Here is a 25,112-nt window from a genome sequence, read left to right as displayed (position 1 = left end):
TGTCTGTCTGTCTGTCTGTCTGTCTGTCTGTCTGTCTGTCTGTCTGTCTGTCTGTCTGTCTGTCTGTCTGTCTGTCTGTCTGTCTGTCTGTCTGTCTGTCTGTCTGTCTGTCTGTCTGTCTGTCTGTCTGTCTGTCTGTCTGTCTGTCTGTCTGTCTGTCTGTCTGTCTGTCTGTCTGTCTGTCTGTCTGTCTGTCTGTCTGTCTGTCTGTCTGTCTGTCTGTCTGTCTGTCTGTCTGTCTGTCTGTCTGTCTGTCTGTCTGTCTGTCTGTCTGTCTGTCTGTCTGTCTGTCTGTCTGTCTGTCTGTCTGTCTGTCTGTCTGTCTGTCTGTCTGTCTGTCTGTGTGTCTGTCTGTGTGTCTGTCTGTGTGTCTGTCTGTCTGTCTGTCTGTCTGTCTGTCTGTCTGTCTGTCTGTCTGTCTGTCTGTCTGTCTGTCTGATTGATGGAATCTAATCGATTACCATGGTAGGCTGATCGCCCCCTCCCCCCCATAGTTTTATTTTATTCATTTTTTCCTTTTATTATTGCTAATATTATTACTTTAAAGTTATTTTTTAATGTTTAATGATTTTTTATGTTTTAATGTTATTCACGGCTTTCTTCTGACTGTTTTCTTTTCTCTTCTTTTCTTCCTCTCACAAAATTTTACTTTCTAAGCTCCAGCGTACAAATCGCTGATGGCATTTTTTATATAGACCGAATTTAACCACCCGATTCATGGCCAATCCCACACTGTGGGTATGCGCCACAACCACTCAGGTCAACAACAATAAGAACAAGGCTTATCAAACGCGCCCGGATCGCCGTTCGCCAACGCTTACAATGACGGAGCCAACAGTGATCGTCCGCGCGGGCCGCACCGCCCGCTGCACCGACGTCCGCAAGACCCGGTCGCCGGTCATCGCCACGCAGCCGCCGCCTACGGAGCGCCGAAGCCAACGTCCGAGGTATAGGCAACCACCCAGCCGCATTAGCGTCATCGCTCAGCTTGCGCTTGTTCTATGCTAGCTTCGTTCACACGAAGTCGACGCGAGCGGGTCGATTCAGAACTCGAGATGACCCAGCCCGACCCGACAACGTTTACATGCATCTTGCCAAGCTGGTCGGACGAGTCAACCCAACCCTTGTAGGCGGGTTGACCGAAGTCACCTCGACGCTCACTCGGTCCGACCTGCTAGCGTTTAAAATCCGAGGACCGGTTTTCAGATCTACTCTGCCCGCCTGTGTCGCGTTCATGTAAACGTCATGGCAGGACGAATTGGTGGCCTTCAATTGGTTGTATATGTATACGTATGGATCATCTTTGCTAATAAGGTGTTGACAGTAGCGCTATACTGTTCATCCCACCTTCATTTGTGTACGTCGTCGTCCCTCGGCGTAACCGCGCGAACGCGCGCTCGTGCCACTGCTCGCGCGTTCGTCTTCTTCCACAGCTGGCTCCGATGCCGCTCATCATGCCAGCGTTCCCATACTACCCGTCCCTCAGCGAAGGCGCTGATGGCACTGGCCCACTGCCAGTAGGTGCACTGATTTCGGTTTCGAATTCTTTACCTCCATACATCGCGAAATAACGACACGTATACAGCTGCGCTAAAATTTCGCGTTAGGAAGTATCGTAATCGGCGGACATTTTTTTAGCACTAAGACTCCTCAACAGCTATGATATTGACACTTCAATGCAGCATGTGCGCACTGCTTCAACGAAATGCACTTTATGATCTTCAAGCCAGCTTTGCCCACTGGCAGACTCATCTTTTAGTCGACAAAAAGTAGACTGAATGTGTTTGAAAGGAACTTCTTGAAACTGTTGACGCACATTTTTTTCGCAATAAGTTTAGCGCGATGCAAACAGCCGGACATGGCGCTCGTGCCGTGTCTCTTCATATGTGCGGTTGTTTGCTTCGCTCCAAACGTTTTCGTAAAATTGCAAGGATATGTGTATATATAGAGACTATATAAACAAAAGTCATTAAGAGGTGTATTTATTTTGCATATTGCCACACTCACATACGCACGCACACTTTCAAACTATTGTTTGCTTAAAGGCTATTTTCAAAAGCCGATAAATATTTGACAGCCACAACTCCATTTGAGTGCTACGTTATTCGAAGCATTCTTGTTTGGTAGGAGAAGGGAACCCACGAACTGCGGTAATTTTCTGAAGCGATAGCTACACCGCAGACTGTAGAGATGAAATGCTTATATTACATTGCGTGGTTTTGAGCAACACGAGAACAGGGTGAGAGCAGGAGCCAACGTTTCGACAAGTGGACTTGGCCTTGGGCGACAAGTCCACTTGTCGAAACGTTGGCTCCTGCTCTCACCTTGTTCTCGTCTTGCTCATCGTCTTGAATTTCCATCTCCCGTATTCCACGCGTGCTTTCCCTGGATTCAGTGGTTTTGGCATGTAAAACCCTATATTTTTATATTACATTGAGTTGTTAGAGATGATGATCATGTGCAATTTTACATTGTGATAGTATGCACAGTTATACATATCTAGGTCAATTGACATAATTACTCGATGTTCATCACTTCACTGATTGTGGTTTGGGTCGTGTCATGACCGGTGACATCAATGGTTTCTCTGGTGGATTCACCGGTTAGGGCGGAGCAAGCGCAATGTACGTCATTGCCGACGTCAATGCACACTTGTGGAACTACCCAAGTGCTCTATATGCCTAGAATCTGAGAACTGATGTGTCGAGCGATAAGTAATTGCACATTGTTTCATGGGCGCTCCACCGGGTCTGAAGGTCACATTGAGCGCTATCTGGGGGTTTGATAACAGCTGTGCGCTCCAATTACAGCCCTAGGTCACTGTTTGAGACGCTGTGTTAAACTAGACTGCCCTTGGCATTGGCCTATATACGATAACGGTTAGATACCCTGTAGGAAAAACGGGTCCACATTCGACAACAATGCTTAATTTGCGTTAAAGAGGTTAAAGACCATAAGTTATAGACGGTGTGTGCTTTTGGTTATTACTTTGCCCTATCTCGTGCTGCTAGTTTCCTTCCAACCAATAAGTACCAACGAGCCCGACGGCACGCAATTGACGTCTATAGACATTCTGGCTAGAAACATTATTGCAATACATCTACAGGATTACTGGAGAGAGCTGTACCCGCGAGTGCTGTACCTACTGCAGTAACTATATAGGATGCCCCAGCTAACGTTAGCCAAGCTGTTCAACGAAGAAAGAATGTTTACAGAAAACATGGTGCAAGATAGAATTTTACGACCTACGGTGTTCGGTTGTCAGAACTCTGGCGACCGAACATCGTACGACTTATAATGGTACCTTGCATGGTGTTTCTGAAATATTTTTTTTAGTTGAACAGTTTGCTAACGTTAGCTGGGACACAGGGTAAATGGCGCGTTCTGCAGCTGAACACTAGAGCTGATGGATAGGTAGCACATACAGTAACTCTACTGAGCATGACGTTGTTGCAGATTCGATTGCTCATCTGTCGGTCGCTTACAGAAGATTTGGCTTTCAGCTGACGCTGTTCTTGTTGAATGCCTACGTAAACGTTCGTACCCTTCTGCATTTTATTGCGATATCAATTATATGGATAATCCATGCGCATTTCTGCAGTCGTCGTCGCCGTGATGTCCCGCATAAAGTCCAAGGGCGAAAGCACCGTCGCCGCGCACCGTATGCTGTATGTGCGAGTGAAAGCGTGGGAGGGGAGCTGACGATGGCTGCTCAATCTCGCACGCGCAAGGGAGGAAAGCGGGAAGGACGCGCGATGTCTTCCGTCGCGCGCGAGGCACCGGGCGGAGGGGAAGGAGGGGATCTGCATTGGGGGCAGAGTCTAGGTGCGCCGACGGCTCATACCTTTGTGCGTGCTGTGTTCTCGCCGCTCAGTTTGCGTTGAAGTGATAGACAGCACGAAGGTCTCTTCGCTCACTGCTGCGGCCGCGCTTCCTCACGCCAGTGTTTTGACAGGCAGTGTCCGCGGTCATCGAGTGTGATGTGTTCATGTTTTCCTGTGCGCGCTGAAACCATGCTTGCTAATTTAGTTAATAAGCGTATGTTTACAAGTTTACACGGATGATAAAACTATTATCCTTAATTTGTATATTGCTATATACTAATTTGCTATCGCAATCGAGGCTTCGCCTTTCGGACGAAACTGCGACTTTTTTTTACTCGCTCTCGTACGTATAAGAGGTGTAGGAAATAGGGAAAATGTCATCCACTCAACTGTAGCTCAAAGCTACACCCCCAATTTAATGTTGTTTCGCGCTACAGTCGGGTGGATGACAATTTTCCCCTTTCCCTGAACCTTCATCGACTTTGCGGGCACCCGCAGAACTCATTTGCCGTAGGCATGTGATGATCTCAGGCGTCATGCCGTAGGAGAGATGTTTGTCACATATGTTCTTACGCGTTCGCAGAGAAGATGACGTCGTCGTCACTGTAGCCGAAGAACAGGAGGCCCGGAACGAGGCCGGTCCTGAGGGCGTCCCCGAGACAACCGTCGCAGCGACGGCAGCGCCTTCTCTTTCCGCTCCCGTTCCGCAGCAGCAGCAACGCAGGGTGCGCAAGCAGGCAACGCGCATCGCCCACCGCCTACGGCAGCAACATGAACGCCGAGAAGCGGTAGATCATGGCTCTAGATCACTATACCCATTGCTTCCAAGATCGGGCGCCGCGCGGCTGCCAATCCCGGAGGCTGTGTTATATGATGGCGTGGTGCTGCTGAGCACGAGGTTGCGGGTTCAAATACCGGCCGCAGCGGCCGCATTCCGACAGGGGTGGAATGCAAAACGCTCGTCGGATTATTAAATTTAAGTGAATGTTAAGTAACCCTGTGTGATCAGAATTAATCCAAGGACCTCCGTTACGGCGTCCTCTCGATCATAACCCACACAGCCAGTTTCAGAAACTCCACAAATGGCTCAATTTTGAAACTGGCGTTCGTAGTAAACCAGTGAGGCGAATCAGAACGTCAGTGGAGTGAATGTAGACGCAGTGAGCACAGGTCGATGTCAACGCCTCTTTCATTTCGGCAGGCGCTTCCCCGCGTCGTCGAAGCGGGTTTCGCTGACCGACCCCCGCCCGGCGAGTCTTCTGCGAGTGCCCCGGGATTCACGTGGGTGCTGTCCTCGCTGGCCGGTGCCTTCGTAACTGTCTCCGTCCTCATCGGCGTGGTTGGCTTCTTCGTCGTCAACATTCGTACGTCGGGATCGTATGTTTTCGTATATCCTGCAGGTTATATGTCTCGCGTTTTTTTTTTTTTTTTCGCGTAGATATATCTCGTCTCAAGCGACATGTCATGCGAGACATGTGCATGCGAGACATCACGAGTAGTCCCGCGAGACGTTGCGAGACGCGTCACGAAATTTCACGAAGTATCGTGAAAAAAAAAAAAGAAATTCTGGGCTGCCGTTTTGGACATTGTAAAATTTCGCCATATCCATTCCAGCGTGTTTGCGTTTCGAAGTTGTTTCAGAGAGTGCGTATATACAGCTACACTGTAAACCAATAAGATACGACAAGATGGCGACATCGACAGCATGGCGAAATTTTACGGCGTTACAGATTTCATTATGCGTCACACGAGACCTTACGTGCATCGTGAACACCTGCACGTAGCATGCGTAGTGCGGTGAAGTAACGCGATGGACTGAAGATGTTGCGCACATGCGTCTGTCGAGAATGCACGAGATGCTGTACAAATATTAACAAGATGTCTCGCGGGCTGCACACGTCGCTCAAGAATTCGAGGCTTTGCCTCGAGGATTAACGAGACCGCAGTTGTCGTCTGCGAAAGGTCGCCAGCAAAACTGAAACTAGAGCGAACACATTCATGAGATACTGTGCCCACGCAGTTGACACCGTTTTAAGTGTACCCTTACGTTGCTAGATTCCAGGAGGCTAAATGAAGATATCAGCATTATTGGGCGTCCAGATCTATGGCCTTTCCTTTTTTTTTCGGTATTAAAGATCTGTCTTATGGCCGGTCCACAGCCGTAAAATGAATCACAGTTTGTACCCAACTTCACTGATGTGGAAACTGCACCCTCTATGAGTTATTTTTGCGACGAGATTATGGTTACTAAAGACACTGCGGGTTGTCATTCGGTGCCGTAGAATGTAGAAATGTGTGCATGAAAAATTTGCATGATAGATACGGAGCGAGCATGTGAGCAGTCACTCATAAAATTCGCCGTGATCCTATGAAATAATGAGTTTTTAAAAATTATTTATTCCACCTTTTGTTCCTATGACAGCCGGTGATGAACACCGCCTCGAGACTGTTGGTAAGCACGCCGGAATTTGTCACAGTGTATGAGGCTTTTCGGGTCCTCCACTGACTCGACATTTCACTGTGTTCTTGCGTATTTGCCTCACTGTCCAGGTGGAACGGACCGCGACCGCACGCAGCCATCAGGTATGCCCGCGACCTGCCGCGACCTGCTTGAAAGCACGCTCTGACAGAAAAAAGTTGTATTACCTTGAGTCGGCAAAGTAGAGAGAGCTTTAGCGTGTGTGTATATGCATTACCCATACGTACACGCTTCACCCATGTACGTGTAGGTACTTCGTGACGTCTATTGGTATTACCTTTACGGACAAGCCAGGACCTTTGATCGCAAATGGTAATACAGCTGGCGTACACGCGAACAGCCACGCTGGTGACGCTATCTTGGGATGCTGAGATCCCCGAGTATAGCAGACGACAGATATAACTATTATTGTTGCAGCGACCGACTGTGTTTTACTTAGCTTGGGGCTATGACCTAAAAGGCGTTAGCAGCAGCATATTAATTAACGTGTAGTGGTTTCTACACCCTCGAGGACAACATTCAGGCAAAAAAGAAAAAAAAATCTGGTTTTAAAACGCGTTGTGGTTGAAGAAGCGTCACTATATTGTCACGTAGTAGTGACGGTAAAGAAAACAGTCGTAAAACTGTGTATGACGAAACTGGTTGTTTATTGGGCGAACCTGTGCCCACAAAAGCAAGCTACACTCAAAGCACAATGATAGCGGCGAACACAGTCGGCGATCGTCGAAAATCTGATCAGCGGCGAAACGCGTTGGCTTTTATACATGAGTCATCGAATGTTCCAGGTTATTCCCTGGTGCCCGCGTGTCTTCCAGAAAGTTCTAGACAATTCGCGTCGGTCATACAATCTGATAACATAAGCGTCGGTGAATACAGACAACGGAAAGAAGCATCGATAACGTTCGAGAAGCTTTTGATGCAGGCGCGTCCTGCGCCGAGCGATAACGTTTAACACTTGTTAGCCGGTGGAAAGCGGCCACCGGTGAAAGATAAACATGTATACGTGTCAATATGTCGCTACCGGAGCTGCTGCCACGTCTACGTCACCAGCGTCCGTAAGCGATAATACATCTGTACAGGCAGGTTAGAACTCTTATCTTTTTTTTTTTTCTTTTTACTGCGCCGTCGTTCTCTTCCTCCCGTAGCAATGCATCGCTTCAACAGAAAGGCAAAAAAGAAAAAGAACACTTTTTCGATTCTTGAAATCCTAGCTACGGCCACGCTTAATGTCGTTTTTCTATGACTGAACGTAATCTTACGATTGTTGATTTTTAATAGACGTGAAAGCAGACAACGCACCCAGTAGGGTGCGCTGCACAAACTCGGTGCGTAAATTTGTCGCAGAAATCTCCGAGGCTGTTGGCTTCTGCGCAATATAGTTCGGGTCCCGCGAAAGGGCGCTGTGCCGGGACATGTGCCCGATTTCGCAAGATGCTCTTCCCCCCAGAGCTATTTGTAAGAATATACGCTCGTCAGTTATAATAGCGAAGGCGAGCGGCCAGTGAAAAGCAGTTCTTACGAACGAAAAGCATTGCGAGTTTCTGCGTCTCTGGTCTTGCTTACTTTACCCAAACACAACTTTCGCTCTAAATGGACGTATTTGTCATGCTGCAGTGCCACACTGTAGCACACATTAAATGATACAAACACACGACGCTACCGCCGAGTCTCAGCGCGTATTTATTTTTCTTACACACGGTTTCTTTGTGTGCGTTTCTGTCAGCTTACGTGCATATGGCTAGATACAAGGCCACCAGTTATATGGATTACCAGTCGAAATCAATGGGTCGCGTCTAGGCCATAAGAACGTTATATTGCGATGACTTGCATATTTTTACAAAATCTCATCATAGAGGCCACCTTCTCGAACAAAATGAAATCTTCTGAAAGATGTCATCTTGCTATACCAGCGCAGCACAGATAAAACGTGGATGCAAGAAGATGACGTTTCCTTCTTTCTTTTTTTTTTTTTTGCCTCTCTCTACGCTGGCGTTCCAATACATACACGATGTAACAAGCCCTCAACACAACAAATACGCGTAAACACTAATTGTGGATGGGTGGCGTAAGCCGAAAATGCGAAGTGCGCACTTCGAAGTATGGTTCGTTGATGTACTCCGTCCTCTGTTTCAGAAAATCTCGACGGCCGTAAGTATAAGATACCTCGCTGTCGCCGAAGGCGTTGCACACTAAACCAAGCCATCAACATTATTCACATTGTAATAAAAAAGACAAAAGAATGATGACATGGCGGATTCTTAACAATCAAGGACAACGGTCACAGTACCAAGTGTCAAGTCTCAGTTGTGTCTTGACTCGATCTAAAGCTCTTTCTTGACTTCCATGATTGGGTGGATTATATGAGCATCTTCTTTAAAATGAGATTGTTGCAGGCGTCGTCAACCTCGCGCTTTCGGTCCCTCCGCGTCTCCTCTTGACCCATGATATCCGCTGGTTTGTGGTAACAATAACCATCGAATAACTTCTATATGCGATAAACTAAAATAACATGAAGTATAATGTGCTCTTCATTGTGTGTCTTCCCTTCCTTCACGCCGCCAGTTATACGGTCACCTTTCCTAATCTCCCACCCAGACCAATTTACGTTTTATTGTGATAGCAATTATATGGACACTACAGGCGCATTTCTGCCGTCGCCGTCAGGTTCCGTATAAAGTCTAAGAGCGATAAAATCGTCGCCGCGCGCCGTATGCTGTATGTGCGAGTGAAAGCGCGCGAGGGTGAGCCGGTGATCGCGACTCAAACTCGCGCACGCAAGGGAGGAAAGCGGGAAGGAAGCGCGCCGTCTTCCGTCGCGCGCAAGGCTCCCGGGGCAGTGTAAGGGGGAGGCGGGTGTTCTACACCGGGCGGCCGGGCGCGGCCGCTGTATCTTGAAAGCCATCTGCGTCGGGGACACGGGCCGCCCTGCTCTGTGTTTTCGCGGCTTAGTTCGCGTTGATGCGAGACGCAGCACGAAGGTCAATTCGCTCGCTCCCGCCGCCGCGCTTCCGCACTCCAGCGTTTTGACAGCGAGTTTCCGCGGTCATCGAGTGAGATGTGTTCATGTTTGCTTGTGCGCGCGTGACACCATGCTTGTTCGTTTAGTTAGTATGCCTATGATTACAAGTTTATACGGCCGATAAAACCACTATCCTTACTTGGTATAGTTGCCCACTAATTTGTTATCGCAATCGATGCTTCGCCTTTCGGGCGAAACTGCGACTTTTTTGCCTAGTGTTCTTCGAACCCTAGACTTCGGGCAGACCAGTTGCACATTTACCTCTGGAGTAATACTTCGTCATTCTATAACAACGTGTTCAATAACGTTGTCTTACGCCCGATTAACCTTCAGGTGTGCTGGTGTCGCATTCAAGCTCTTACTGACAAACATAAAGGAGGTGAGAGCGTCTTTTAACAACACTCGCTCGCCCTTGTTCGTGGGTCGTCGTCGCAGACTCGGGCTGGTCAGCAGCGGCCGGCAGGGACGGCGTCCGCACGTCGGTTGTGTGCTACTGGAACTCCTCCAGCCTGCTGCGGGCAGCGCCCAAGGACTACGACCTGGGAAAGCTGTGCGCCCACTGCTGCACCCACCTCGTCTACATGACCGCCCAGCTGAACCCCGACGGACAGCAGCTGCGGTTCCCCGAAGACGACACCGGTGTGTAGAGTTTGATCAGCAGGCGCTGCGAATTGCTGGCGAATCCGGCCGCAACCGCCGTGGATTTCAGCCCATTTATTCCGGTCGCATTGTCGCAGAAATAGGCCCGGTGGCGGCGGCCGCGACAGAGTTCGGACTTGGTGCAAATATTCACAGTAGCGCTAGAGTGGTACTGTGCCTGAGCATTAGAAACGCCAGAAGGGTATGCCGTACGTGTTGACGTCATCAATATGAAGCAGTGGTAATCGTACCAACGGCGTAAGAAGCTGGACTTGCCGCCATAGCGGCCTGCCCGCCGCTCGACTGGAACGTTTTCGTACCGCACAATTGCAACGTGTGAGACACGGTGAAGTCGTTGCAGAGCAGCAATTTCTTTTGTGCATTTTGGCGCTGTAATAGTTCCAGAAACTTGATAGGTTGAGTGTTTGATTTCTTTCGAATGCAATATATGTAGCCCTTCTTTACTGGTAATTAGCTGGACCCAAGTAGGCGCTTTAATAGATTCATGACGTCAACGGTCACCTAGTAGAACTTCAGGTTGGCGTCGGAACCCGTCTTACAAAGTTTCTTACAGAGCTCTGCCTTAACAGCTTGACAGTTGGCAGACATCGCTTGCATATGCCGCCACGTCCTTCTTCAGTGTGCGCGATATAAACACATCGAATGCGGAGATTCAGCCAGGACTTGCGTGCATGGGCCACAACCGCATACATGTCGCAGGGCTCAAGTCGGTGCGCGACATGGACGCGTTGAAGACGAGCCACCCGCAGTTGAAGCTCGTGCTCTCCCTGCGGTTGGAGGGATCTGGGGTGCACAACCTAACCGTCGGCGCTGAGGCGCCGTCCATGCGCATCCAGCTCGCCGAACGCGTGGGCCACTGGCTGTCCGAGTTCAACTTCGACGGCATCGAGATCGACTGGGACCGGCTGCCGGTTGACCTCAAACCCATCTACGTGGACTTCGTCAGGGTGCGTGCACGTACGCGCCAGAATGTGCCGTGATGACTGCGGCCGAACAGAGGGCGCCTAGTTGACGCGCTTCTCCGGCGGCAGGTGTCGCTCATCGAGGCACAATGTGAAGATATCTACCCAGCAGTCAGTTTAGGCTCCTCTGGCCTCCTTGAAGCCCTTGGGTTTAGGGATAGCAGGGGGAAAGTAAACATGTCCTCAATAGAGGTGATCGGAGGTTTGGTGGCAGAAAAGTAGGGAGACCACAAAGAACGGAGGCATACAAAAACAGAGTTCCTAGTAATGGTTCAAAAAGTTTGATGCTGCGAATTCTTTGTATCTGGGTGTTTTCTCAAAAATATAGGTAGGACATTAGGCAATAATAATAATAATGGTGGCGCAATCCACCAATTCGTTTCAAAGGGGGCGCTCATAACATCCATATCCATCCATCTATCCATCCATCCATGTGGCGTTGACATCGGGGTTTTGTTGACATCGTTAACCTCGTTGACATCGGAATTTGCTACATTAACATGCAGGGTGGTCGCAAGCAGGAAAAATGGCTGGAAATTCAAACGCAGCTGAATGATGAAGCGATTAGCGTGTACGCCTTTACCGAAACGCATCTACGAGATTTGGAGCAGCCGCCTGTTATTGACAATTTTGTATGGGAAGGGTGCAACAGAATGACCGGTTCAAGGAAAGGCGGAGGCGTAGGCGTACTAATTAGGCGAGGTCTCAAGTGGCGAAGGGTAAACGAGACATGTAAAGAGCATTTATGGATTAGCTGCACATGGCAAGGTAAAAAGACGTGGCTGGGAGTTGCTTAACTGTGGACAGGTAGTGATATATAGCAGATAAAAAATAAGGAATTGGTTGATTGCATTAGAAGCGACATTAATGAATAAAGTAAATCGGGCCAGGTGATATTAGTGGGAGACAGGAACGCACACATGGACGATTTAGACGGATATACTGATTACAACGGCTCTCTATAGTGCTGCATCTGTGTGATGAACAGAACCTTATAGTAGTTAACAGGGAGAATAAGTGTCATGGATAGGTAACGTGGCAATGCGGAAACAGGCAGTCATGTATCGACTACGCCTTAGTCTCAGAAATGGCCTACGAACAACTAGACCAAATGATAATAGACGAAAATGGAAAAAAATAGCCTGGGAAGCGATCAAAGACGTTTAGCATTAAAGTTTGAGCGAGATACCAACGCACAACATGAACAAATAGCCTCAGAGATTTTAAAAATGAATGACGAGCAAATAATAGAGATCGCAAGCAACATAGAGAAGAAAATTGAGGCTTTTCCTACAGCAGTCTGGGAATATGAGGAACTGGTGGACGTTATGCAGCATGAAATCAGGCAGACACGGCAAACAATTGTTAAATTGGAAAGAGGAAACCACGTAAGTGGTGGAACAAGGAAATAAAACAAGCTATAGAAGAGCGTAAAGAGGCATCTAGAGCTCACCGAGAAGCCAGAAAGTTGGGATTACAAGAAGAAGAGGTGCTCCTTAGATGGAATACATACCGAGAAAAGAAAAGGGTGGCGAGTGAGCTCGTGCAAGAGAAAATTAAATGCACAAGTGAACGTTGGTGCACAACATTCACAAAAGGGACAAAGGCGCCCCAAAAAGATTCTGGAACCATAGAAAAACACTCGGAGATCCAACTAAAAACTCGCAAACGGCTATAAGGGATGAAGACAGTGACATCTACGAAGGAGACGATGCGCTGCGGTACAGCACAGACGTTATTAGGGATAACTTCGGCACGAGAAAAAACGTAGTTCAGACAACAGATCCAGCAACAGCAGAGAGGCCTGAAAAATCAAAATTTAGCATAGAAAGCTTTTATTGAAAAAGGCAGCAGAAAATATCCCTAAGAACACGGCAGCAGGACCCGATGAAATCCCAATACAGCTAATCAAAAACCTCGGTCCAAAAAGCAAGGCACTGCTAATGCCATAGAGCAAGTGATTAGAACAAAGAAAATTCTCGTTGGATGGCGTGAAAGCAAGATGAACCTCATCTACAAAGGCAAAGGAGATAAGGATAAGGCGAGCTCATACAGGCCATTTACAGTAACGTCGGTGATATATAGAATGGCAATGCAAGCCATAAAATTAGAACTGTCGAAGTGGGTGGAGAAAAACGATGTATTGTGGGAACTACAGAATGGGTTCAGGCCAGGCAGACGCTAAGATGATAATGTGTTTGTACTAACTCAGTGCATAGAGATTTCAGTAGCTCAGAAGAGACCTTTATCGATAGCATTTCTAGATATTAAAGGAGCTTATGACAACGTAGACAGGGAATTGTTATGGGATATTCTTCAGCACGAAGGCATAGATGACGATTTCGTGGAGCTGCTGAGGGAGATATATAGAGACAACCAAGTACAAGTGGTATGGGAAGGTCGGAAAGGTAATGAAATGGTGGGAATTCACCAAGGATTGCAGCAAGGATGCCCTCTATCACCATTGTTGTTCACGCTTTACGTTAACTGTATAGAAAGACGACTGGAAAACAGCGAATTAGGTTATGATTTATCCTACATGTGTAATGGACAAATGGTGCAACAGAAGGTCCCTGGACTGATGTACGCAGACGACATTGTGCTACTAGCGGACAATAGAAAAGATTTACAGATACTTGCGAATATCTGTTGGAATGCAGCGACAAATCTAGGCCTTAAGTTTAGCACAGAGAAATCAGGAATTATGATCTTCAATGAAGAGACGAGTAACTTCGTGGTGTAATTCAACAGTAAGTAATACCCATAGTGAAGCAATATAAGTACCTCGGCGTACACATAAACGAAGGAAAGAATTACTCAAGCAACCATCAAGATAACCTGAAAATAAAGGGGAAGCGGAATGCAGCAATAATGAAATACAGAACACTGTGGGGCCACAATAAGTATGAGGTGGTGCGTGGAATCTGGAAAGGAGTAATGGTGCCAGCGCTAACATTCGCAAATGCCATTCTATGCTTAAAATCGGATATCTTGTCGGGGTTGGAAGTTAACCAGAGATCAGTAGGCCGGTTGGCTTTGGGAGCCCACGGTAATGCCACAGATGAGGCCGTGCCGGGTGACATGGGTTGGGCCTCTTTTGAAGTCAGAGAAGCACAGATCAAAATTATTTTTGAAGAAAGGCTCAGGAACATGGATGAAAATAAATGGGCGGCTAAAGTGCACAAGTATCTCTACATGAAGAGCGTGGACACAGAATGGAGGAAGAGGTCAAGGAAGTTGACAACCAACTACAGGATAATCGAAACTGTAAATAGACAACCAGGAGTCATCAGAAAGAAAGTGAGAAAAATAGAGACCGCGAAATGGATGCAAGAATGGAAACAAAAAGGACAATGGGGATTTACAAGAATGAGAAGAAAGAAATTAGAAGGGAAAATCTGTACGATAACACAAAGGGCAGTGCCTTGCTATCTGAGGCTCGAGCCGGTTTCCTAAGGACCAAAACATACCGGAGCAAATATTCGGAACTAGATGAGACATGTGTATGCTGTAGTAAAGATTCATAGACCACTCAGTACATCCTAATGGAATGCGACGGGATCCACCCAGCGAGAACCGTAGCTGACGTGCAACTCCCAGAAGCGCTTGGGTTTAAAGTGGAAGGAAACATCAACAGATCAGCCGTAGAGATAAGCAAGAGACGATTAGAGTACTTGTGGGAAAAAAGCAGGGAAAAGATGGATACGACCTGGTCTCTTAAAATCATAGGTAGCGCTACAAGGTAAATTTTCGAAAAAGAAAAAGAATAATGAGAGGTATACAAAAATGCTAGATAAAGAACATGTATAGTATATCTGATTAAATCAAGCAGGCTAGGTGACTATTTGTCGCCGCCCCGTTTCAAAGGGGATGCCAATAAATCATCATCATCATCATCATCATGTTGTGCTCATAGCATCCATCCATACATGTTAGAATGTGAAGATATTATACCCGGCTGTCGGTTTGGCTCCGCTGGCCTCCTTGAAGCCTTCGGGTTCAGGAATAAGAGGGGAAAAGTATACATGTACGCAATAGGAATTCGTAAAAGGCGATTGGATACTTTGTGGCAGAAAAGTGTGGAGACCAGAAACAAAAAGGAATACAAAAAAACGAAGTTCTCGCTCATGAGTCAAAGTTTGAGGCTGGGAATTTGTATTGCCCGTTTAAAAAAAGAAATAAGATAGGTAAGACATTCGGCAAAGTAAAATTTAAAACATTGACCGACGATTACGATACACCCTAATGCGAATTTTTAGTGGAGCTGTATACGCGTGTTTTCATTTCGCGATATATTGGCTGGTGCGGACAAGCTGTCTCGTGCGGCACGTTGGAAACGGAGCGAAGTGTGGCGCAACTGCCTCGCTAATCGGGAGAGCGCGAGAGGCGGCGCGTGGGTGCGATTCACAGCAGCCGCCGCAAGCAGACCTCCGCTCATGCCGCGCTTTGTTTCAATACAGACGACGCGCGCTACTCGGGCGCCATCCCGTAGCATCGTCGCCGCAGAGCCCGTCTTGTGCGGCACTACGCTTTTCTTCTCACCCTCCTCCTTCGCTTTCCGCCTCGTGGTTCCGCTGTACCCACCTTCTCCGGTTTCCGCCTCGCGCTCTCTTCGCTATCGCCGTCTTTCAACATTCGCTGTGCTCGTTCGCTCGGCTAGGAGGGACAACGCCGACGCTCACCGCTGGAACGGGCGCCTAAAGAGCTGCGCTCGAAGAGCTTGCAGGCGCAAGTCACCGCCTCGTTTCAACGGGGACGCCCATAGCATCGATCCATCCGTCATAGGCCGAACACATCGTGTGGCGTAAAAAGAAACTTTGAGGGCAGCCTCGGTGCAAGGAGTGCAGACTTGATTATGCAGAACTCGTGCTTCCGACAGACAGCCGCGGAGGTGCAGGGAGTAGCAAGTTCCACCGTTATGTGTCTTGTTGCGGTACGTAAATAACGCAGCTAAATGACGTTTTATAAATATTTTCTGCGCTTTTCATTGTGTCGCATGTTTTCCTTGTTTTTTTTTCTTACGTATTATCTCATCACTTCATTTTTGCCGCTATGTAATCGCTTCCCGTCACAGATTAACCCAAAACAAGCAGATTATTCCAGTGAAAGATTCTGAACAGATAAGCGGTAGTAGACCACCGATTATCTTCTACGCATCACATGTCTTGTCGGACTTCACTTTTTCCTCTTACTCAGAATTGTAGCATATCAGCTAACCCGTTTATTTTATAATCGACACTGCTTGTCTCATAACGACGTATATGACTTTTTCTGGGTGGAACAGGTGATAGCGTTACATCGAAAACCTAGTTTGTTTTTATACTAAAGTCAAGTAACCCTTTCTTTTGACATAGTCGGCTGTTATATTCTCATCCCGCCAATTTCTATCTCGTGCGCCTCAGCATTACACGGCATGCGATCTCGGTTCAAAGTGTTGAGATGGTTTGAACTATACTGGAACAAGAAGAGAAGGTAATCGTGTCGTCGTCGTCATGCTGCCGCCGTCATTGTCGTCGTGGAGATGGCGATAACTTGAAGGTGTCGCGCCATGCAGGTCGCTTAAACAGCTAGCTAGTTTTTAATGCAGGCTAAGTATTTTTTTTTTTGCTATAAAGACGGCTCTTAAGGCAGAATTATTGATGTGTATATGTGTATTATAGTATGTGAGGCCTGTGTTGTGTATGAATTGAAGCAGTATTTTGTGGAATCTATTATCATGTATCCAGCGGTCATAGCTAGTTGTGACACGGTAGCAGAGGCCGGCTTGCAGTAGGAGACGCGAGCGTTCCGATTGTAAGCCTGGACATGTCCATATTAGGTGGTACGCATCTGCCTACATCACTGGGGCGGAGCAGACACACGGTGGGATAAGAGCGCGTGTGTGTCCTGCCGGAGAAAAAAAAAATTTTACGGGCTCGGAGAGAGTTAAAGGCTTGAGGTGGGAGGGGAATAGAGAGAAGATCGGGATTAGGAGGGCAGTGTGCCTGCTGGCTACCAAGAGAAGGGAAGCGCAGTCGGGGACGGCAGAAAACTAGGTGGGTGATGAGGTTAGGAAATTTGCAGGCACAGGTTGGAATCAGCTAGTGCAATGCAGAGGTAATTGGAGATCGCAGGGCGAGGCCTTCGTCCTGCAGTGGACATAAATATAGGCTGATCATGATGATAATATGCCTGCTGGTTAGCAGCAGGCGGTCATAAGCCTTCTAGGGGTTCTCTCGGATGCATAGTTTCGTTTTCTTCGTCTTTCTTTTTTCATTCGGCCATTCACCTCAGGTCTTCTGCCTTGCCTGTGCAGGCGATGCGTATCGAGATGAAGAAGGTCCGCCTGCTGACCCTAGTCAGCGTCCACATGAAGTGGGGGCCTTCGTACGACGTGGAAGCCCTTCACGGGTACGTACTCGCGCTGGTACCGTTGACACCGCGCACATATCTCATGCCTTTCGCCGTGGCTTCCGAAATTTCCAGCGCATGCGAAGCTTCTATAGTGAGTTAAGTGTCTCTTTGGCACTATAGCCCGTGTGTCCTATACCCATTCCTCAAACGATGTCACCTCCTTAGGCCGGTACACATCCCTGAATGTTCCGAGTCCTTCGCATTCCCACACGAGGTGATGGACATTTGAAGTTACCTCCCTCGAACATGCGTGCTTTGACCGTAGTTCCTTAAGATTATTTGGAAATAAAATGGCACTGCGGTGCTATTATATGTAGACTCTAACGAAGATAGGATCCTAGTTGTAATGTACAGCTGCAGCGAAAGAAGATTAGTACAAGTGGGCGATAACCGCAGCAGAGAAATTGCGGTGCGCGGCGCTCTTGTTCGAATCCCGTGCACACTGGCATCATAAGTACCACATGATTCATGTTTCAAAGAGGGGGTGCCTGGCACTCTCGTTTTCGGCGTGCTATAGCGAACAACAGCGTCGCGTGCCGCAATTTATCTGATCAGGTGATCGGTCACTTGTGCTAATTTTTTTCCGCTGCAGCTGTACGTATACTGTTGTGTGCATGCATATGCTGAGAGATGAAAGGGGGGCTTTGGATCGGCATTCTTCTCCATGGGCCAGGGCACATTGAACACGCATCTGGTCAACAGCGTTCTGTGTGTCGCAACGGTCGAGTTTCTCTTAAAACACTCGAGAGTCTGCATCTGCGCAGGCGCGCTTCACCGCAAATGCGTTGCATGTAGTTTCTGCCTCCACCATATAGCTGCCTTACTTCGCAGCTTGAGCGACCTGCTGATCGTGCACGCGTACTCCAAGGAGGACGCCCCCAAGACCGCCGTACCGCCGATCATCTTCAAGGAAGACCTGGTAGGTGCCTAAAATCGTAGTCGCTCGATCCGTCCGCTGCAACAAAGCAACTATACATGTACGCGTCTCATACGCGCAAGAATGCGTCTGCCGCATTCTGCTGGCGTGCGACGGCGCAATCACGCACACTAAACTCCATTCACGGCAGACTGTGAGCCGAACAGACGAGAATGAGAACTTTACTTGACCTCGCTAACGCTGCGCAGACGTAACCATAGCTAATGCTATACGAGTCCTGTTCAGCCAGTCAGGAACAAGAACCGCTGCCTGCGTGTTCCCGAACAAGGTTGAGGGCTTGCCCTTTGTGTGCCTGTGATCCTTCAGTGGTCACTCTACATATTCATCGGGTGTCCAGCACTGGAGTACTGGTGGCCGACAATGGAGGAGCCCTTGTGTGGTTCTCGGATATTGCAGAGTTTGTGAAATGGGAATACAGACATCGCAGACATCGAGTACAGACCCTCGGAAAAGCACTTTTATGTAGAACGTATTGAGCAACAGAAAGCTGTATCGGGAGTTTTTCATGTTGCTCTACAATTTTCTCATTTACACTTTTCGTCTAATTATAATCATTTGAGAAGTTGATTAATTAAGACTAACTATGTAATTAGATGGAATGAAAAAATAATCTGAGTATCTCCGAGGGACGGCAAACAACATTACCCTGGTTCTGTCCCGCTACGTGGCATTTGCATATTTTTAATGTTTGGCTCAAGTTACCTGAAACACCCTGTACCTCCTACCGACATCGCCGTGGTGTGCAGGTGGAGGCGTGCGAGGCGTTTCTGGGAGACCTACGGTCGCGACAACGGGTGGCCCTGGCGTTGCCCCTGTTCGGTTACGCCTACAGGCTACGAAATAGCGCGCGGTACGAGCTGCGCGCCGCAGTCCGGGGTCCAGCACCTCCGGGACCGTACACCGACGAGCGGGGGCTACTCGCCTATTTCGAGGTGCGTGCCCACCTTCTTCTCGTCATCGGGAACATGGCCGCATTGATCATCATCACGACCACCACCATCATCAACTTATTTAATGCCCGCTGCAGGAGGACGAAAGACTCCAGTGGATGCCCATTTATTTACAAGCTTCGATCCTGCGTCGACCTACAGTGCCCTCTATACTATAGTTTCAAATTTATTAATATGGTCACTTTGCTTAATGCACTGCCGACTGCGTTTCTCTGACCGTGTCACCAACTATGGTAATTAGAGTGAATTGAGCAAGTTGGTATTGATTTATGTGAAGAAAAAAGAAAGCGCCAAAAAAGGGACAAACGTAGGGAAAAGAACGCAACACGAACACTCGTGCTGTGTTCTCTTCCCTACGTCCTTGTCTGTTTTGTGCGCTAAATTTTAACGCGACAGCGTTAAGGGCCCCGTGTCGCAGACAATCCGGCGTCGGTGTCGGCGTGCTGCGTCCGCGGCAAAGAAAGTCATGCCGAAACACCCCGACCACGCAGACCCACCGCGCGACGCAGAGGCGCTGGTGTGAATTTCTGAAAGTAAAATGCGTCAGAAAAATCGTAAAGTACGACTTAACCACAATACAGGCATGATGGCGTCGGATTGCAATTTGAATATACGAGAAAACATAAGTCTGTTATGTGGAAACTCGAACACAAACCCCTTTTACAGCATTTCTACCATTGATACAGCGGCGCGCGCGGCGGGGTTGCCCCACCGCGCGCGCCGATCCAGGCGGCCGTGCCCAGGCGCCGGCCCAGGCGCCGGCGGCCGTGCCCAGTCCCACCGCGCCCAGTCCCACCGACTGGGCACCGCCGCCTGGATCGGAACGCGAAAAACTACATCCAGGTGGCGCTCGCCTCCTAGGCAGCGGTAGGGTGCCTCGATGGCATCGAGGCACCCTAAGGCAGCGGCGCGCCGGGGCGAAGGTGCAGAAAAAAATGTCGCAGTTTCGCCCGAAAGGCGAAGCATCGATTGCGATAGCAAATTAGTAGAGAGCTATTCGGAGTAGGGATAGTGGTTTTATCGGCTGCATAAACTTGGACACATTCGCTTACTAACTGAATTAACAATCGTGGTGTCAGCGCGCACAATTAAGCAAACATGAATAGATCACACTTGACCGCAGACAACGACTGTCAAAACGCCGCAGCGGGGAAGGCTCGCGCTGTCTATCGCTTCAACGGAAACTGAGCGGCGAATGCACAGCGTATACAAAGGTCAGAGCAGTGTGGAGATAAGAGACGGTGCGGGTGACCGCCAACGCAGGGAAAGTTGTGCAGAGAAGTTGTTGGCAGAGAAGCTGCCCCCCCCCCCCTCCTTCCCGCGCTGCCTTCCCGCTTTGTTGCTTTCGCGTGGGAGATTGAGTGGCAAGATACGCCTTTTGTGCCCCTCCCATACCCCCATGGCCTTTCGCGCGACGGTCGCGTTTGCTTTCCGCCGTGCGTTCGCTCTCCGTGATAGCACGCGGGGGAGTTCGCCCTCTGTGATAGCACGCGTCCCCCGCGCGCTTTCGCTCGCGCATACGGCGCGCGGCGACGATTTTATCGCCCTTGGAATCTATACGGAACCTCACGGCGACGGCGACGCCGATGGCAGAAATCCGGTTGAAGTGTCCATATAATTGCTATCGCAATAAAAAGAAAACTGCAGTTGTCTGGAAGCCTGACAAACAGGCAGGGACCTTTGAATGCTATCGCGTTCCACTCTTAAAGGCGATGCTTAAGCGTCCTCCAAAAATTTTTCCCGCTCTGCTTCTCTGGGCCAGCAGTTACCTGTTTTACGAATTCAAACTCCACTTCTTAATCTCGACATCAGTTTCTCTAGTTTTTGTCTCTAACTGGTACTATCTGCCCTGTCCCCCGTGTATTTACGTCACGCCTTTCGCCTCCAGCCATTCCACAGCTCGCTGAGCGGCCCTTAGGTGCCTTCCAAGTTCTTTCCTTATCCTCCAAGTTTCAGTTCCTTGGGTAATCGCAGGAACAATGACACCGAATTATATGATTTTTCTTCTCAAGCATATTGTCGGTTTAATATGGCTAAGTCCAGTGGTAGGTTAGTCACAATTCGTGAGGCTACAGTGTTCTCGGGTCTTCACTGAGCAAGTATATTCCAATGGCAAGTCGAGAGCAACTGTCTAGTTCAGATGGGCGACGACGCAGCCGTCAAGTTTCCGCCCCAGGTCGTGATATTGCCGTATATTTTGACGGCATGTCTACTCCGGTCTGGTTATTTTGTTTGTCTCTAAGAAATGGAAAGGGAGACAAACATTCACCCTATATATATTTATAGCACCAGGGAGTTCCGCGGGCGCGATTTTGTAGCGATACCTCCGCTCGATTCTGTGCCACTCTTATCATCCACCATTTGCGGCAGGCTGATCCCATTGATAACGCGGGCGGTGCGTCTCTCTGACCATGCACTGAAGAAGCGCGAGCAGCAGGAATAGCATCGGAAAACGCATCGATACAAAATCGTGGCCCGGGACTCGGCAGAATTCTCTTTCTTAGAGTATTCGCGGCTTTTGTAAGAGGACGTACCTGTTCCTAGGTGCTCCGGCCCTTGGCCGAGGTTTCACTGATGTTAACGAAGGCGAAGCTGATATTGGACTTCGTGGCTTTGCAGTCGGCATACCCTGTGTATATTAACTTGCGGCGAGCCGCAGAAGCTGTTTATATGCACGTGCTGAACTCGCAAAAAAAAAAAAAAAAAAAAAAAAAAAAACCGATGAGCGCGTGTGTATAAATACCTCTGATAACGTGAAGGTGGCTTCGCCGTAATATGAGGACGTTTAGGGAGAAGCTCGTCTGTGTCGGTTCCTCCGTTTTACGGTTCGTATGCAGGTACGGTTGGAATATATATATATATATATATATATATATATATATATATATATATATATATATATATTTTAAGTGCTCGGCGACACACATATCGCAGCAATGCCTGGCCGAGTGGATAACTTGAAGAGGCGTGAAATCATTACAGTACAAATAACAAAGTTTCGTGTGTTAACAAAGCTCCACTCAGTAACTCCTTAATTATTCACTTTGTGTTACATGGCGCGATTGCGTAATAGAAGACTGACAGAATAATTGGGGTGGTGTCCCATTTGGCATAAATCACGTGACTAGTACGGAAATACTTGTCTCCAAAATGCGCTGCGGAATGCGTTAGCACACTTTTCGTTTTGCACATCAATGCGCGATAGAGTCGATCGTTTCGAAAATGGCGACGTCCCAACGTTAGCCCTGTAATGTCCAATGTACCACATGTGTGCTACGCCGATTTGCATACCTCAAAATGACGATTTATTCGCGCGAAACAGGGCTAGTTTATAGTTTCGGTTTTTGTATGCTAAGGTGAAGTTTAATTCAGACAGGGATAGTTGAGAAAGCAAATAACCAATTAATAATTACTAATAAGGTAATTCTAACTCGAATAACATTTCATTGTTGTTGTTTTCTGCACAAATGTATAGCAGAAATAAAGGTGAACTATAATTTCCCCAATTTCCCTTGATCTGGAACTGTGTTTGGGCATTACAGGGTTGAAGAAGTTGTTTACTCCAGCGTAATAAACGCACGCCTTTCAGATCTGCCTGGAGTTCAGCTCCGACCTGTGGGTTTCGCTGTACGACAAGGAAGCTGACTGCAAGATCGCCGTCAACAGGGACAAGGGGCAGTGGATCGGATACGACAACAAGGCCACCATTCTCAACAAGGTGTGGTTCTGCATGCTACAGCTATAGCCTAATTGTTAGCGGCTAAGCTGGTCGCCGCGACCTAGCTCAGTCGTTCCGATCCTGGGAACGAGGTCGCGGGTTCGTGTCCCTCCTGCATTCCGATCAGGGCGGAATGCAAACACGCTCGTGTGCCTAGCTATCGGTGCACTGTAAACAAACCCGGCAGGCTAAAGAAACTGCTGCGTTAAACACAACCAATCAAGTTAGTGATAATTCAGTCAATCTATATGTGACAGTCGCAGTGCAAGGTCATGTTTTGCACAAAATTAAGTCGTCTTACAGCTAGGGCATGGTAACGGCAAACTTTGAGCACGAGTAGCACATATGTCATTCTCATAACAATTTATTTGCTTATTTATAACCACTTTGTTGTGGTAACGTCGCGGTTACGTACACACAAGTGCTTCCAACATACAAGTTGTCATTTGTATATAATTGAAAGCAATGAGTGCAGTGGGCTGCTCCTCACGAAGTATCTTGCTGCGGAGAAGCCCAGCTTTAGTGAGCTCCTTTTAGCCAGTTATGCACCCACGCAAGGACAGCTTTCACGGTGCGTAGCAAGCAACGCATTCGATATCCTCTGTGTTTCTCTTTCTCTCTCTCTTTTTATTTCAACATTAACCTCGTGTATTGGCAACTTGCACTTGCTGGGTGCAGCGAGCTTGTCCCTCATACGGATGTAAAGCGCACCACCGCGTGTTTCTTGTTTGTTTTTTTTTCGTTCTTTTTTGTGTTTATTACGAATACTCCTATGAGCCTTTTGTATATACGAACATCTCCACAAGACAAGAACCTGTTGAAAGCTCCTGATAAAATTCTGTTCCAGAATGTTTTTCACTGTTGATCAGGGAGAAAGGAGTACATTAGTGAGCATCGCGCAAGTTTCTTCCGTGGCTTACTGATACAGCTTTGAGCGCACACTTGAATATTTTATCACACCTCACGGACCACAGCAAACAGAACTTTCGAGCGATCCAGTTGGAATTATGCGTTATGCGCAAGCCATAGCACTGTGCGCGACAGCGCACATTGAGCTCAGCGCTCGCACAGTAGTACACTGCGTACACACGCGCCGGCGATATATCACCGCAGGTGCTGTTCGCCAAGCGCATGCGCATGGGCGGCATCGCCGTGGTGACCGTCGACATGGACGATTACAACGGCGACTGCGGTCAGCGCAATGTGCTGCTCGGTCAGCTGCACAACGCACTCAATGAACTTGACCGGCCAATCAAGCGGCTATCGGCCAATCTCAGCTTGCCCCCGCAAGCGCCGACCACTGGTGCCGCCGGGTCCAGCAAGGGGACCACGGTGAACGCCTGACGTCCGCTAGGCCTGACGGACGTCGCTAAGCCTAACACCTCCAAGTGCGGGAGAGATTTTCCAATTTTATTGCGCGTGCTTCCAGGCAAGAAAACACGTGTGAAGAATGTGCATAAATTAAAATGAACCCATGGCGTACTATGACTTATGCCACACAATTACTATTTAATTGTTTCAATTCACATGCAATTGTCACCATGTTGGGAAGAGATAGCTGAAAGCGACATTTTGGAGCAGTTTCTCAATGTCATGACAAGATATAGCACATGAATGCAATGCTATATGCATCCGTGAAACTATTTGTTAACACAGAGTGCTCTGAAAACGTTCACGATCTTGGCATATGCAGCGACACCAAACTATGTGCAATGCTGTGGAAGAAGTTTGGTAATCGGAATATATCTCTTTGGTCAAGTTGCATGGTCGCACATGTTCGTGCGAGCCTACGTGCGAGGCTGCCGCAATGGGCTGTAAATGGAAAACCTAAAAGGGAAAAACAATGAAAAGCTGAATTATACAAAACAACAGATTAAGTCATATAACACAGTTTGTTCGTCCTTACGGATAACTTTTTTTTTTCATTTATCAACAAGCCTAAATAAAAACCAATTACATATAATTGCAGTGCAAATGCAGCTACTGCAAGAAATCTTGCTTCCACAGCATTTCACGCTGTGTGCGAAATGGAGTTTGGTTCTCTGTGTAATCCCCTTTATGACTCAAGGTCAAATATTACTGTTACTGCGCATGGGACACTGTAGACACACTGTTGCCATTACAGCTACTGCTAGTGTTCACCAAAAGCTTGTGCAAAGGCAGCATTACT

General features: G+C 48.0%; 1 protein-coding gene across 4 annotated transcripts; it reads left to right on the top strand.

Annotated features, from left to right (window-relative positions):
* Positions 1-770: 770 nt before the first annotated feature.
* Positions 771-24,986, top strand: LOC119432719 (chitinase-3-like protein 1). Of its 4 annotated transcripts, XM_049659244.1 has the most exons (12): positions 771-947; positions 4,408-4,612; positions 5,026-5,188; positions 6,247-6,276; positions 6,375-6,407; positions 9,758-9,961; positions 10,682-10,929; positions 17,240-17,334; positions 18,169-18,256; positions 19,021-19,206; positions 22,814-22,942; positions 24,056-24,980. In XM_049659244.1, the coding sequence occupies exons 1-12, from the start codon at positions 823-825 to the stop codon at positions 24,284-24,286; spliced, it is 1,737 nt and encodes a 578-aa protein (XP_049515201.1). In that variant the 5' UTR covers positions 771-822; the 3' UTR covers positions 24,287-24,980. The 4 variants fall into 4 exon arrangements, with proteins under 4 accessions (XP_049515201.1, XP_049515204.1, XP_049515203.1 ...); XM_049659247.1 differs by lacking the exon at positions 19,021-19,206 and having other exon boundaries at positions 24,056-24,986; XM_049659246.1 differs by lacking the exon at positions 6,375-6,407.
* Positions 24,987-25,112: the final 126 nt, after the last annotated feature.

The sequence above is a fragment of the Dermacentor silvarum genome, chromosome 11 (genome assembly GCF_013339745.2).
Source record: "Dermacentor silvarum isolate Dsil-2018 chromosome 11, BIME_Dsil_1.4, whole genome shotgun sequence".
NCBI lineage: Eukaryota > Metazoa > Arthropoda > Arachnida > Ixodida > Ixodidae > Dermacentor > Dermacentor silvarum.
Note: the sequence above shows the minus strand (reverse complement) of the source record. Positions and strands in the feature narration are given on the sequence as shown.